The sequence below is a fragment of the Sinocyclocheilus rhinocerous genome, unplaced genomic scaffold, assembly GCF_001515625.1.
Source record: "Sinocyclocheilus rhinocerous isolate Xijiao unplaced genomic scaffold, SAMN03320098_v1.1 scaffold22, whole genome shotgun sequence".
Lineage (NCBI taxonomy): Eukaryota > Metazoa > Chordata > Actinopteri > Cypriniformes > Cyprinidae > Sinocyclocheilus > Sinocyclocheilus rhinocerous.
The window spans coordinates 196912-213765 of record NW_015642832.1 but is presented as its reverse complement, the minus strand read 5'-3'; the positions used below and the strand labels follow the sequence as shown (position 1 = coordinate 213765).

Genomic DNA, 16854 nt, shown 5'->3' with positions numbered 1-16854 from the left:
TTAAAATCTTAAATGTTCGCCGGTTCCCGCCTCCTTCTTCCCGACCTACAAACTTTGTTACAATGGCATTTTTCTAACTTTATTAAAAGTATGTCATCTTTTGTCAAATTCTCAAAAAATATATATTTTATAAGCTTTTTAAAAATGTTAATTAAAACAACAGAATAAGAAGAAGTAGAATAAGAAATATAAGTTACCAATCAAATGAAATCAGTATTAACAAAATTAATTTGTCGAGGTGGCACAGAAGGAACACAAAAGTGGCTTGGTCTACTTTTAAACATTTAATGAGGCTCAGAGGTAGCATGAGTGCAATTAAATCCATAAATTCATGATGATATTAATGTTTTAAATATAAAATTTTGAATATAGAAATATTAAATGATTTAAATAACTGAAAAGATACTTTTAAAATGAAACAAACTGCCAGCAGGTGGCGGTAAGTCACTGATTTTTATCACTGAATCATTCATTCAATTGATTCATTCGAACGGCTGATTCATTCAGGAATGAATCAAGTGACTCTTTATGAATGGGTAATCATGAATCACTGACTCACTAGATTCGTTTTAAAAAAACGTTCATTCATAAACGAAACACGGCTGTGTTTGAATGGAGATGCGCAGCGGCTACACTGTGTCTTTGTTTTAAACTATTTTCGACTATGAAATAGAGCAGTGGTCGCCAACCCGTCGATCGCGATCGACTGGTAGATCTTTATCACTGTCCCAGTAGATCCTGAAAAAAACTGTAAAATAAGTACAAAAATACATTACATTTATGGGGTTATATTAATGTATCACTGAAGGGTACTGTCTTGAGAAAAGTTTGGATGGCAATGGCATTTTCTCCTCTGTATAAAAGCGCAGCTCTGCTTTGTTTACAGCGGTAACCAAGGAAACGCTATATTGCGGTCGGTTCATAAGCAGTGTTGCCAAGTCCGCGGTTTTCCCGCGGAATTGGGCTACTTAACACTGTTGCAGCGGGTTGTTGTTCATGTCCGCGGGTTGAAGCGACCCCAATAACGTGATATTTAGTACCTGGAATGTGAATTTTACTTGAAGATCCTCGCCGAAAAACGTGTATTTTATCCCCCAGAATGCGATTTTTACAGGCGAACCCTCCTCGAAACGCCATTGGACTAGTTTTATTGCGAAAACCTGGCAACCCTGTTCATAGGCGCCACCTGCTGTTTTTGTTTCGTGCAGATGTTTTATGTAGCAAATAAATAAATAACACCTAAAAGTCAGACCATTCGGTTTTTGTTTTAAATCCTGAAATTAATCTAAATCAAATCAAAAACAACTGCCCGTGCAGATCATAATTATGCAGTGGTTGCCTCTAATTTCAAATGGCTAGATGTCTACACTTTGCTTATGAAAGGATTCGTGAGATATGTCTGTGATACATTACTCAATGCTGCAAACACACGTAGAAACCTTTGAAGCTGCCCTCAGCGCAATCACAAATATGATGATGATCGGGTCAGTCGCACTGGTGCTCCTAAAAAAATTTTCATAGTCGCACGCAGTGGCGGCTCGTGGGTTTTAAAATAGAGGAGGCTAATTTTTTTTACCAAAGGAGGCACGGGAGTTCACCTCTCCCCCGGCCTCCCCCTCCCCTTCTAATTCACCTAGCGGTTGCAATTACATCAGCAGATTCGGCACATTCAAGCGATAGAAAAGTGGCGCTTTCACGTTATGGTATCAAAACTGTGAAATTACAAACAAAAAATACACATTCTGAGACATGAACTGAAATGAATTGTGAATTTTATTAACATTAAATCGTCCTCCCATTTTCACCTCAAAATTATGGGGAAGCTGTGCCTACCCTGCCTCCCCCGACGAGCCGCCACTGAATACAGGTAGCTTTAACCTCGCTCACACATGCTCCAATCTGGCAACAAGATAACAATGAATAGGAAAGGGTGCCATGACACTCATGAAATCTAGATTAAATCAAGGTTTATCTAATAATTCTCTTGCACCAAACTTTAAACCTTTAAAAATAAGCAGGTTTACATTTTAACCCATCATTTTGATCCTGGATTTAAGTTATATTTAAGATTAACTTTAATCCTGTTGCACCATAACTTTAAACTCAGATTCAAATCTCGATTATGGATTAACTTTAAATTTAATGGCGGTTTAAATACAATAAACTGCACATGCAAATAAAATATGTAACTGATCGAACAAAAACAGGTCTCAGAGAGGTGTTTATTACAAATAAAAAAATACAAATTAAAGCACATCGAGCGGGATGCCCGGGATGCGTATCCGTCACTCTTGGTGCACCTCCGTGTCGAACAAACAGAAGAAGTGAGGAATATTTAACAGCAGCGGTCACGGTGATGATGAGGCGAGTGTAGTGGTTACAGATAATAAAGAAAAATGCAAGGAGTATTTTTCCTAAATATATCGTTGTTGTCATAAGAAAATAATAATTAAATGTCATTAATGTGTGATCTATGTTGTGTATCAACTGAGTATGATCTTTGAGGATAACGATTTATATCTCCTGCCGAGATTGGTATGGAGTGGACGATCGATTACTTCTGTCTTTGGACTCGTTCAACTGCTGGGGGAGGGGGGCGCAATGGTATGTTCCTGCACAACCGGAGGCTGCAGTTTCAGGACCGCAGTTCTAGGACCCTATTCTTTTGTAACAGCGCCACCTACCGAATTGGATCACTAAAGATGGACGACATGGACAGCAATCAGCTCCGTGTGTCTGCTGGGCGGCGATCAAACGGACAGGGCAGCGCTTTTCACGAGCGGAGATCGCTAGACGAATCATGTACATTTTTTTTTATTATTATTATCTCGGCTCTTTTGTCGTAAGTTATGTTATAACTGGATTAATGTATACTATAAATCCAGCGCTCCCTGAACGCAGTCTCTGGTTTATTGCCAGTCGAGCGCAAGCATGCTCCAGGGACGCGTCTATAACGACTTTGATCTGATCATAAAGTCTTTCCGAGTCACAGGGCTCAAGTCCAAGTCAAGTCTCGAGTCATTGCTGTCAAAGTCTAAGTCGAGTCTCAAGTCTTCTTTAATTATGTCGAGTCGAGTCGCAAGTCATCAAATTTGGGACTCGAGAGTCAAGTCTCGAGTCATGTGACTCGAGTCCACACCCCTGCTATTTACATTTAGTTAAAAGTGGCTTTAAATCATCAGCTCCAGTGAAGCAAATGGATAAGTGCGTGCCCTTGGCTTTTTGACGCGATCGACCCGGGTTCGATCCCGCCTTTTGCCGAACTTTTTTTTCCTCCCTTTTCAAATCTCGTATTAGCAATGGATTCTATTTACACTACGTGAAAATAGCAGTATTTTTAGCAATATGCTATTTACACTAAATTTGTCATTGTGTTTTCTGACTTGTTATAATGTTTTCTGAATTGTTGTTGTGCTTTCTGAATTGTTATTTTGTTTTTTAAACTTGCATTTGCGTTTGTAATTTGTTATTTTGATTTCAGAATTGTGATTTGTTTAGCACTTCTCGGCCACCGTACAGATGCGACTGAAATGGTCGCACTGTAGAGCCCTGCCACAGTTTTACTACAAATACTATGGTTAATCTATGTTTAGTGTAGCAAAACCATGGTTAATTTGTTGTTACTGTGGCTTAACCATAGTAACCATGGTTTTTTGGTTTTATTTGTGTTAAAATCATGGTTCATTTTCGTAAGGGGTCCTTGAGCAGTTAGCTCTATATATACTGTACTGTAATGCAATGGAGGTTAGTTGACTTAAAACTTTGGACAAGATACACCAAATGTTGAAACATCATTCTCCTGATGAAAAAAGAGCATTGAACCATCTTTTTAGCTAATCTTGTTTAAGCTGGTCTTCCATTCTGGTCAAGACTGTATTCAGCTGGTTTAGCTGGTCTGCCAGCCTCACCAGCTGACCAAAACTCATCTAAAACTAACAAGCCAGACCATATATGATCAGCAAACCAGCTTGAGCTGATTTAATTAGGTTTTAAGCTGGGTCAATAAACCTTTAAAAGTGATATAATGACAAACAACACGACTTTTCCCTTAGAGAAATATGGCAAAAAAATATGATTCATGGACCTCTTCATTCAACAAGCTTTCATCTGAGTGCTTCAAAACTTCTGAAAAAAATCTTGCTTTACGTCATGTTCAAACTGTACAATTTTGCCACCTGAGACTAATTTTAGGATCGTACAATTTCTGTAGTGCAAAATATGAGGCCTTTGCGTGATGTGTATGCACCATCAGATGATTTATTCCCTTCACAATGATCATGTACAACAATCGTAGAGGACTGGAAAAATCGTACAGTATGTACCCGGTCAAAGCTTAAACTGTCAGATCTCCACAATAGACAGTTTCTTATGTCCCTGCTTTACCCCATGTGTTTTTAAAGTAGCCAAACGTGGTAAATCCCTGGGACAATGTCATCTTCAAAAAAAAAAAAAAGCCATGACTAGGGTCATTTTTCTATCCAATCAGATGCCTTGAACAGATACTACATGAAAGACTGAGATCTGAGGTTATTTCCTGTACAAATATTGCAAATGCCAAGAAATAGCGTAGAGGCCGTAAAACCACTTAAAATATACTCACAAAATACCACAGGGATAAAGAAAAGGAAATGCATCAGTCTCCTGGTTTTCGTTTCAGTCTTTGAAGCAGGAAGTCTCGTCGTCTTTTCTCCGCAAGAAGCTCTTGAATTCTTTTATTATGCGTTTTCTCACGGAACGGCACTCGCTTTCTGGGAACAAAGTGGTTAAGTGCGACCTCGTTCGGATTGACAATCCTGTAGGACACGTCGATGGAGTTATTCTCCTTCTTGTCTTCTGACCGATGGAGACTGATTATGGCAGGGGGGCTTGTTGTTGCAGTAACGTTAGGCTGTAGCGTTGTCAGAAAAGTTGTCTCGATGTTTTTATTCTCAGGTGTGCTTGTATATTGGGGAGTTGTTGGCCAAGGCTTTGCAGACGATGAGATGAACTCTGACGATTCGGATTCTGAGAAGTGTTCGGTTGAGACGTCGCTCCAGGTTTCATCCTCGCAGAAGGGGGCGCTGGTTTCCTCTTCGTAGTCGAGTGTGCTTGGATGCTTAGTGTGCACTGTGACAGAACCAGTGGTGAAAGGGACTGTGGTTCCTGGTTTTAGGGTTATTGGATTCACAGTGGTTGTGTGGGCCCAAGATATGGGCTCAGTGCTGATGTTTCTCCATCTGCTGACCGATGGTGTGATTGTTGTGCCGGGCTTCTGTGAGGTCCTGTACAGCTGTGTCGTGCGAACGGGAGCTGTCGCAGTGGGAGTTATGGTAGGGGTGACAGTGGTGTACATCCAGGGTCTAGTCAGGTTGAATTCAGAGGTGTAGTTGCCCTCGTTGCAGGACTTGCAGCACATCTGTCTGTAGCCCGGGTTGGAGCAGTACTTACTGAGAACCTCCATCCGACAGAACACAGACTTGTCTCCTTTACAGCGGGATCCTGAAAAATAAACCAACAGGATGCTCAGTGTGGAGTTAGTGATGTCAGTACAACAATGGGAAATTATAAAAAGAAAAGAAAAAAAAAATACAATAATAGGAGATTCGAATAAATAAATAAGAATATATGAAATACGAAAATGAAAGAAGCATGCAGCAGCGTGACCCTGGCAAACAGTGATGTCAATATGATAATGGGAAATATATAACATAACATAACATAACAAACATAACATAACATAACATAACAAGGGATGAAATATTAAAATAAAGCATCATATATAAATTAAGTAAAAAGATAAATAAAATATGAAAATACAAAGTATAATATAATTTAATATAATATAATATAGTGCTGTCAAACAATTAATCGCGATTAATCGCATCCAAAATAAAAGTTTTTGTTTACATAATATATGTATGTGTACTGTGTATATTTATTATGTATATATAAATGTACACACATGCATGTATATATTTCAGAAAATGTAATGTTTATATATTAAATATATTTATTTATAATATAAATTATATGAATATAAATATAGACATGTAAATACATGTAAACATTTTCAAAATACATACTGTATGTGTGTGTATTTATATATACATAATAAATATACACAGAACACACACATATTATGCAAACAAAAACTTTTATTTTTGATGTGATTAATCGCGATTAATTGTTTGACAGCACTAATATAATATAATATAATATAATATAAAGAAAACAACAATGAAATCTAAAAAAAAAATAAAAATGAAGCAAAACACCAGGAAATTAGGAAAATGTGAAATGGAAATAAAGTTAGTCTAAGCAAAACGGCAACATGAAATTATAGAGCACAAATTCAGAGGATTTAAGTTCAGTATATTACTTGACCCTTTATTCCCATAAACACAGCCGACAAGAAACCACATTAGTTACACAGAGACTTCCTGTCAAATATAGAGCATGTACAAGACAACACATACAACTTTTCTTAGTACAATGTAAACTGCTTTGAAATATCACACCATTCACAGTTTAGTAAACACTTTGGTAAAACATCTCAACACCATCAAATCCATTGAAAAACAGACAACTTTGAGGAATATAATTATAAAAATGGAAATGGCACATCCTGGATTACATTTAAACAACCACATACTGTACCGTACGTAATGTAGGGAAATGCTACGCTCTGGAATGAAAGAGCTGTGACAAATAAGACCTACAGGGGCCAGCATTCAGCAAAGATCTGACTACAGGCCAAACGCTGCCTTCAACATGCCATTTGATATCAGTTTAAACCAGTTTTAATTACAAATAAGTCCAGATGCGAGGTGCTTTAAATATATAATTCCAGAAACGGGCTGGAAGAACAGTCTAAACCAGGGGTTGGTGACCCCTGGTCTAAACAAATGCTACCGTTAGTGCTTTTCAATGTAAAGCTCGTATCGAAGTCTTGTGTGTTAAATAAAGGAGGATTTTCAGCCTGGACCCTTTCACATTTATTTCAGTAACTCAGATGAACAGACATTCCCATTAAAAAACAATAGGACCTGTGCGCGCGCACACACACACACACACACACACACACACAGACACACACACACACACACACACACACACACACACACACACACAGTCAGATACTTTATAATCCTTTAAAATATCATTATAACCTTATATACTCTTTTAAACATGATATATACTGTATACATATCTCAAATCATTAGTTTTCAGGCAAGGAAACATGGCCTGTAAGGTCAAAATACATAGATAAATACAATATATTACTTTTGTTACTGGTGTAAGAGATAACAGTCATTGAATATGTTATTACCATTACTATGTATGTTCAACGTTATTTAATATATACACATAATTGCTGTATAGTTTTAAAAAAGGCCTTTAGACATAGTCTGCATTGCTATAGCTTCATCTTTCCATGAGACTTACAATCATACAGCAGTGAGAGACCATGATATAACAGAAGATCCGAGGAGCAGCAACCGTCTACACTTGCTTAGCTGTAAACATTCATATTTGTTGTTGTTCTTTTCTTTAGCTGCCTCTTTTCGAAATTTGGTGGACATGCAAACGTAAACTGGCATCCCTTCAGTCTAAAATAAGGTAAAAATGTCTGATGTGAGTGGAAACAAACACGCAGAAGCGAGGTATTTTTGATCCTTCATAAGGATGTCAAACATCGACACGCAACCGATTTATAAAACAAAAATATGTTAAAAAGCGTGCACCATCTTACCATTCTAGTCTTGTCATCATATAGGAATGCCTAAAAAAGAATGAAATGCTCCGTAAAAGTTGCTTTTCGAGAATCCTTCAATATAATCAGTTTTAAATAATTTTTCAAGGAAATATATACAAAAATACATGACATTTAACAGTCAAAATAAATGAAGATTATGGCCCACATTGTCATTTTAGTGATATATTATTTATGTTCATCTTATATATGTATTTAATTGACAAACTGACTGAAATGCTCCAGTTACCGACAGTACCAGAGGAGTTTGCTTCATAGAGTTTGTTGAATGATTCACCCTGGAAGTCGTTACAACAGTCATATCCATATTACCTGACGTAGCACAACCATCACGGCTTCTCAAAACAAGGCTCCTTCCGCACAGGCACCTACCGCCCTTTTTCAATGCAATTGTAGGCTGTGTTTAGCCCTCAGTTCTGTAGAAGACTAAAGCACAGAGCCCACAGAATTCCCTCGGACGAAGGAAAAGTTAAGACTCTGAGAGGGACAGAAAAGCGGTCAGGACAGAGTGTAACAGAGCCATAGCGTAAGAGAGAGAGGCAGGGTCCAGGAAAGAGCGGCCATGCAGCACACAGCAGGCTGATGATTGGAGATGGGCCGTTTACTTGAGGAGATCTTGGGCGCTGGGAACTCAGGGTCTGCTCTGGAGAGCCACTGGATGAGGAAGTTCCCTCTGTCATCTAGTAGTTAAGACAGGATTTAGGAACAGTGTAATTTTGGTTTCGAAAGAGTCTTAAGTGAATTCTAAGGAGCTGTATAGGTCGCAGCAGACACTCACTTGGACACGGTGCCAGCAGACATGATTTGATGCTCTCAGGCTTGGTGTCCATACAGATGCCGATGGCATTATCAGGGCTGCTGCACATGACCTGCCGCTCCTGAGTCCCATTACCACAGGTCACTGAGCACTGCACACACAGTAGCAGAATGGGATGCAGTAACAAGATACATTGATTAACCAATACTACAGGTCAAAAGTGTTTTGAAAGAAGTATCTTATGCTTACCAAGGCTGCATTTATTTGTAAAAAAATAGAGTAAACATATAGATTTTTTTTTTTACAATTTAAAATAGCTGTTTTCTATTTTAATATATTTTAAAATGTAATTTATGGCAAACCTGAATTTTCAGCAGCCTTTACTTAATTCTTCAGTGTCACATGATCCTCCAGAAATCATTCTAATATGCTGATTTTGTGCCCAGTTATTATCAAAATTCAGCTTGCCGTTGCAGGAATAAATTACATTTTATTTTACATTTATAGTGTGCCAGTAGTGTACCTTCACACTGTATTAAGACTTTGCGAATAAGTCATGACATTACTTAAATAATGGCATAATGTTTTGAGAATAAGGTTGTTACACTGAAGTAGTAATATTTTGAGAATACCATTTTGGATGAACTGTTGCTTTAACATAATGATGGTCCTTTATTTTTGCATCACTGACGCTAAAATACAGCAACTGATACAGATGCTGATACAAGATTCTTTCTTTTAGAATATCACTGATATTCTGGCTGATATGTTTGATAATAATTGTCATGTTATGGCCAATTATCAATAAATAACCGATATCACAAATATTACTTATTATTATTTTTATTACTATTTGATCAATTAAAAATAAAGTAGTGAACACTAAAATTAATAATTCATTTTGAATTTAGGCATATTATTATAATATCTTAATGTATGGTATGAAAAATGGATATCCATTTTGTGTTTTAACCGTTTTTAAACAGGACACATTAATCCAAGTGTTTTTAAAGATTAACTTTAAGTGAGTGTTAGATAAAGGTAATCTAAATGTAAAAATGTGCACGAACAATGAATTATCTGACTCTCAAACTCTCAATCTTACTCATACTCACCTGAGACCAAGGTCCAGTTCTCCATTGTGCAGGGCATAGGTGATGATTACAGGGTTGTCGTCCTTCAGGCCGGTCATCATTGCAATACTTAGCGTTGATGGCTTTGTATGAACCGTCCAGTTCAGGTCTCACACAGCGCACAGGTCGAGTCTGAGAACCAGTCTTACCACATGATTTACTGCACTCCTCCCATTCTCCTGTCACCCAGCTGAAATACACAACACACATTGAAAAAATGTCCACTAACCCTACGCTTCCATTACACCAGGGGTCACCAGACTCGGTCCTGGAGGGTCGGTGTCCTGCAGAGTTTAGCTCCAACCCTAATTAAAAACACCTGAAGCAGCTAATCAAGGTCTTACTAGGAATACTTGAAACTTCCAGGCAGGTGTATTGAGGCAAGTTGGAGCTAAACTGTTTGGTGACCCCTGCCTTACACCATCATCCATCACTCATTTAGACGCTACAACAGTTCAACTGTATGATATTGGTTTGAAAACTACCACACGGTGAACCTCATTTGCTTACATTGGTTCTGAGCACTCCTTCTGGTTGCAGGCTCGACTGATGGCGCGAGGTTTGGGTATGTTGGCACAGAGTGTGCGGTGTACCATTTTGCCATCCGACTTCCTCCGGCATCCAAAACGTGTGTACTGTTTCCCTACAAGCCAGACAAACAGAAAAAACGCCACAATACAAGCTGTTGTCTCCTACCACTGATCCAAGTTTCACTCAAATCTCTTGTCTGTCAGGGTTGTGCACCATTCAGAGTTGAATTAAGAATTAAATTCTTTTAGCAACTTTAATCAACAGAATACGGAACACAGAAGTGCAATTTAAGGAATGAAAAGAAAAAAACAACAAACAAAAAACGTGTACTTTTTATTATGAATTACACATAAATGTACATTACCTTCTAAAAGTTTGGGGTCACTAATATTTGATTTAAAAAAAAAAGAAGAAATTAATACTGTTATTTAGAAAGAATGGATTAAATTGATTAAAAAGTGACAGTAAAGGCATTAATGTTAATGTAAACAAAGATTTCTATTTCATATAAATGTTGTTCTTTTGAACTTTCCATTCATCTTGAATCTTGAAAAAAAAGTTTAACATTTCCACAGAAAATGAGGACTGGAGTAATGGCTGCTAAAAATTAATCTTGGTCACTTCGACGTTGTGTCGAAGTCTGACACTAGGGGTGAGACTTCAGAGCCTAGACACCTCTGACATCATTGAGAAAAGGCCAATGATGTTGGCAAGCAAAATTTGCACAGCTGGCCAATGAATAGGCCAGCGTGGCATTAGTTCACTCATTCTGTTCTTCGGAGCCGATGCAGCATCTTTTTTCATTCACCTCTCAATCTCCTTGTCGTAGGATCTATGGCAAAGGCAGTGGTTTCTCTATTGCCCATACACTGATAAGTGTAGTGAGAGTACACCTGGGTGCTTCAACTGTGATCTTTGAGAGCAAATTTCCTCTTAAAAGCCGCTTTTGTGGATGGTTTATGTCCCTCTTGTAAGGACATGGCTATCAGCATGTTGCATCTTTTTTAAAATTTTTTAATTTTTTTTTATCGAGTCACCTCATCTGCATCCTGTCCTGGCCCTTCTACTTCCGGGTACAAGGCCTCGATGATGTACACTGAAGGGGAGCAAGGAGATGTTTTGCGGGAGCAGTTCCGGCAGATGAATTCCTGCAGACCTCTTGTTCCTCCAACCGCAAGTGCTCTAATATGATGCACCGGTTCCTCTTTTCTCATCAACCTTGACAGCGGTCCAGCAAAGGAATATATGGGGGGGTCCCCCAGGTGGAGAGAGTGATCAAGCAAAATGCAAAACGCTGCCATCTGGAGGGGCTGTCTGAAACTCCCATCCAGAGCATATAAGTTTCCTCGTCCCTTGTGGCGAGAGCTTATACTGCTTCTGGACAAGCTGCATCCACTCTGCACACCATAGCTGTCCTGCTGTTGTTTAGGCCAGGGTCTGCACGAAGGTGGACCCAACCCGGAGCATGCAGGAACTGTGCTCGGCGGCTGACTATGCCCTCCAGGCTACGAAGGTCACGCAGCAGGCTCTGTGGAGGGCATGTCATCAGTGTACATCATCACTGTACATCAGTGGCCCAGAAGCGCCACATGTGGCTCAACCTGATGGGGATGTGGGTTACTGAGAAAGTGCACTTTCTTTACTCCCACATTTCCCAGTTTGGTCTCTTTGGCGACACCGCCATTTCTCAACAGTCAGCAAACTGGCAAAGGTATTCTGCCTTGGCATGGGTCGGGTTCTATCCTTGGACCCCTGATGTAGCAATCTCTGCCTGCTTGTTGCTGGGGACGCGCTGTGAGAACTGCACTGACCCCGCATCAGCCTGGACTGGTGGATAAGCCAGACCGAAGGCAATCTTTTAGGAGCAAGGTGGCATCACCAGCTCGTTCTCAGGTTGCTTAGAACCCTTAAGAAGTTTCAAAGCAGACCTGTAATGAGCGACCCAGGGAGAAATACCAAATGACCAACCAGCTCTACTTGCATCGGGGGATGAGAGGTGGATGCTGCATGACCTAGGCTATCTGCCACTCTGCAGACGGCCACCAATTTATCAGCAAAACAGAAATTCATGTCCTTGGGTCATTCTACTATTTAAGGGGGTCTGAATACTTTCCGTACCCACTGTATATTGAATTGCAATAATAAATTACAATATTTATGTTTTGTTGTATTTTACATAAGAGACTTTAAAAATCATAAAAAACATTTGAACTGTTTTGTACATAAAATATATGTTAGAACTAAAGTTAAAGTTTAATAATCAATGCTTGAAATGCCACCTATTAAAATATGTATTTTAAAATAGTATTTAATTGTCATTCCCAACTTATTTCTAATTCAACATAATATTGGACATGGTCAATTCAATTTAAAATTCTAACTCTATTGAAAGTTAATTGAAAAGTAGCCAATTCGTATATATTGCTGTGTACCTCCGCCACATGGCTTTGAGCAGTGCGACCACTTCCTGAGAGCCCACTCGAAGTAAATTGTGTCATCCTGAGGCAGGGTGTTCTCCATTGATGAGAGCGGATCTTCTGGCAGGATGTATTTGTATGAAAGCGTGACTTTAGAAATGCTCTGAGACTGGACCTGGAAAAGATGTTTGATAGGTTCAGGTTCACTTTATTTGTACCCATAGGTAGACTAGGTTTGCAGTGTTATGAGTTCTCACATCTTTCACATTTTACAGACACCACAAACATTAACCAACATATATGATAAAAGTGCTTTAAGGTTCCCAGCATCAATAAAAAACCGCCTAGACTAAAAACAATAAATTACCAAAAAAGAAATAAATAAATAAGAATTCTTGTTCTTTACAGACAAGTTTCCAAACCAAGACACCAGAGAAAATGTTAAGAGTAATTCAATAAAAGCACGATAAAATAACATCATCATGGTCCTGTCAATGTGAAAATGGGCCAATTTCCTTAAACAAAACAGAAGCTGGTGCCCCTTTTTACACACTGCTTCACAATTTGCTTCAGAGTTCAACTTGATATTCCCAAGGTATTTGTAAGGTTGCACAGATTCTATTTTCTGACTTTTAATAGATGTAACTTCATGTGGGTGGGCTTGTTTCCTAAAATCAATAATCATATCTTTTGTCTTAGATAAGTTTAATTGGAGGTAGGACTCCTCACACCACTTTATAAAGTCATCAATAATCGGGCCATGGCTGGTCTCATTGCCCTGAAGCTCACTAACAATAACAGTGTCATCTGCATACTTTAAAATAGTCCTGTTTTCCCACTTACTCTGACACATATTTGTGTAGAGAATAAATAATAGAGGTGAAAGCACATATCCTTGTGGAGAGCCCGTAGAGGAACAAACTTGGTCAGACAGGGTTCCATTTACCCTTACGCTTTGTGTCCTATTAGTTAAGAAATCAAGAATCCAACCCACAATATTGTTACTCAATGTAAACTGTGCTAAAAGCCTATTAATTACAACATGGGGTTCGATTGTGTCAAAAGCAGATGAAAAATCACAGAATAAAAGTCTAGCATGAGACCCATTACCCTCCAAGTGTTTAGCAAGTAAGTTCAACAACGTAACTGTAGCGTCCTCTACTCCTCTATGTGGCCTATAAGCAAATTGCATAGGGTCAAGGCTCCCCTTACCAGTTTTTCAAGGGTTTTAATTAAAATTGATGTAAAAGCAACTGGTCTAAAATCATTAAGGGCATTGGGACTAGTGGACTTGAGGAACCGGTGTCACGAATCCGGTCCATGAACTTCCGTCTGCTAGCCATCAGAGGTCACCCTTTCCATTTTCATTGACTCTCGCACTACACACTGTTGCATATCACCCCGGACTACATATCCCATCATTCATTGCACTGATTGCACACAGCACTGATTGCACACAGCTGTTTCATATCACTCACTCACTATCCGCCGTGGTGGTCTTCTGCTCGGCCGTGGTGGTCTTCTGCCCCGCCGTGGTGGTTTGCTGTCTGCCTCTGGTGGTTCTCTGCTCCACCTGTACTGCCGGGTCCACCCTGGCTCTCTGCTCCGCTGGTTCTGCCTCAGTTCCCGGTTATTCTTGTGTCTTGCCCGCCATATACCTGTTTGCCACCGTTCGACCCTGCCTGTGTTTCTGACCTCCTCATGTTAATAAAGCTTGCATATGGATCCGCACGTCTCACGTCTTGTCAGCCCCGTTACAACCGGGACTACCACAGCATCTTTATATGCAGCCATCATGTGGCTATATGCAGATCAGAGGGTACTCCCTGTTTAAAAGCAAGTTTCTTTTTCTGTATGCTGGACTTAACAGATTTGGTCACCCATGGTTTGTTATTAGGGTAAACCTTAACATGCTTACAGGGAATAATCATAGCAGTATATTTTCAAAAGAAAAATTATCTATTAATAATTAATTATTATATAAGAAAAATTATTAGATATTGGTGAAGCATGTTACTTTTTAAAATACATTCTGTTGACTAGATTTATCGGTATCATGTGATTTAATCTAATTGTTAATAGTTTACCCAAAGATGAAAATTAAGTAATTGTTAACTCGCTCTGGTGTTATTCTAATGCTGTATCCCTTCTTTCTTTTTGGGCCAAAAAAGGATAATTTTTCTTTTGAAAATATACTGCTCATGCTTGAACATATAATGGCAGTGGAAAGCGACCAGCATCAAGGTTTTTTTTTTTTTTTATAAAAAAAGCCACAAAAGTATCACTGAATGGTCCCATGTGACACATGTCATATAAGTGTTCTGGGTGTATACAATAGGGTTTGGTGAAAAACACAAACTAAAATGTTATGTATTATTTAAAAGAATCTTACCTAGGCCATTGGTCTGTACACAACTGTGCTTTCTTTAGCGACACAGTTCATTTCAACTCACCCAGGAATATCACACGTTGTGAGAAATCTAGATTACTAAAAATGCAAAATAAAATACAATCCATATACTTTCTTCTCTGAGCTGAATGTATATGTTGTGTTCACATCTATCAACTGTCATTCTGACTGGCACCTGACAAACCATTCCTGTCTGGAAGTTTTGAACTCACTGAAGAAAGTACAATAAAAAAAATTCTAGGCTCTGTATTTCATGTTGTGCTTTTATTAATTTTGATTTCTCACAATGGTGCACTTGTGTGACCTAATCGCTGACCTAACAGAGTCTCATGAACACAGCCATGCACAAAAGACCAATGGCTAAGGTCAGGATTTTAAATAATACAATAAATTTAGCTTTGTTTTTCACCTAACCCTATCATATACCCTCAGAACACTTGAAATGTATGATTCGTGTTACATGGGACCATTCTGTGATACTTTTGCATCTTTTGCGTGAGCAGGGCAGGGCATTTTTTTTTATTTCTCCTTTCATGGTCTGAAAAAGAAAGAAGGGCAAATGCCATTGGAACAACACCAGGGTGAGTACGACTGAATTTTCAATTCATCTCTATCCATAACTAGATGTACTGCCCTTATTAACCCTGAAAGCTCTTTAGGTTTAGTTCTGGATTTACAGTTGTCCACTTCTTCTGGTAATTTTGGCTGATATAATGCTCTTTCTTACCATAATGAGAACTCCATATTTGAGTGGTCCGGTGGTCTGGACTGTCTCCATGTCGTCATTGTTAGTGTACTCCCACGCCACACCTTTCTCAATTACTGTACGTGACTCAGGAAAATCACCCTCGTCGTTCAGGAAGATATGATCTGTGGCCTGGTTCTTCACCGCTAGCAGAGGACAATTTAACATTAGGACAGCCTTAACTCCATGCAGTCCAATTTATGCACCGAGTGAGACAAAAACAAGGATCAATCTTCATCAAGCTGATTTGATATGCATTTCTTGTACCTATAAATCACAGTATTGGAAGGCATTACTTCTAAGCAGCTAAGGTGCTTCACGGCCACTGAGCTGGAGTTCCTAATGTTCTCAGTGCCAGGAGGAGTCCAAACCTCTCCATCAATAACAAACAGTGGGAGGCCAGACACTTGAATTATGAGGGCCAGTGTTGGAGTAATTAATCACACGGCATTTGCTGAGAAGCTTCTACCTAGAATATGCGGAGTTCCTTTGAATTCACGGATCTGTATGTGGCTTGCTCCTCTAGGAATCTCCAGGATCTTCAGAAAACCTAAGAATACAATTCACAAAAATAAAAATGAGATTTGAGAATTGAAGAATTTCCTGATTGTGGTGAAATTTTAGAATAAATCTGCGTTGGACACACTGAGTGAACCTGCTCATGGAGTCTGCAGCGAGGAAAGAAGCTCACCTGGTTTCCTCGTGCTGCGGGTGAAATTTCCTTTGACAATCTTGCAGGTAGAGTTGTCTCCTCCACACACGCCACACTTATCGTCCTCTAGTTCCGAGGCTATTACATTGTCACAGCCCACTTTCTGTGCAGAGAGCAGGGTTTAAGAGAACCAAGAATATATAGAGACATAAGCTAAGCAAATTCACAGAAATGTTTTTTTTTTATAGAACCTCTTTGTAGAACCTCTCTGTTTTTGAATCCATTCAAGGTGCACTCAGTAATTTAAAGGTTTTAGACATTAAGAAATTATTAGTACTTTTATGTTTTAAAATGTTTAAAATCATGTGAGTAACATGTTGAAATCACATGACCAGCCAAATACTACTCAATTTATATCAGTAATAATCATGGGAGCCTAATAGGCCAATAAATACG

General features: G+C 38.9%; 1 protein-coding gene and 1 long non-coding RNA gene across 2 annotated transcripts in view; one reads left to right on the top strand and one right to left on the bottom strand.

Moving 5' to 3' along the window:
• The window catches only part of LOC107756800 (uncharacterized), a 28016-nt gene that overhangs the window by 3068 nt on the left and 8094 nt on the right, over positions 1–16854 (top strand). The gene's annotated exons all lie outside the window — the stretch shown is intronic.
• Positions 3617–16854, bottom strand: part of adamts2a (ADAM metallopeptidase with thrombospondin type 1 motif, 2a) — a 91548-nt gene continuing 78310 nt past the window's right edge. Inside the window, exons 14-22 of the mRNA XM_016574070.1 lie at positions 16438–16561; positions 16216–16296; positions 15729–15892; positions 12607–12766; positions 10154–10286; positions 9626–9833; positions 8532–8661; positions 8359–8433; positions 3617–5478 (exon numbers count right to left, since the gene is read on the bottom strand). Coding sequence (XP_016429556.1) covers positions 4634–5478; positions 8359–8433; positions 8532–8661; positions 9626–9833; positions 10154–10286; positions 12607–12766; positions 15729–15892; positions 16216–16296; positions 16438–16561 — 1920 coding nt within the window. The 3' untranslated portion in view covers positions 3617–4633. The remainder of the gene's footprint in view (positions 5479–8358; positions 8434–8531; positions 8662–9625; positions 9834–10153; positions 10287–12606; positions 12767–15728; positions 15893–16215; positions 16297–16437; positions 16562–16854) is intronic.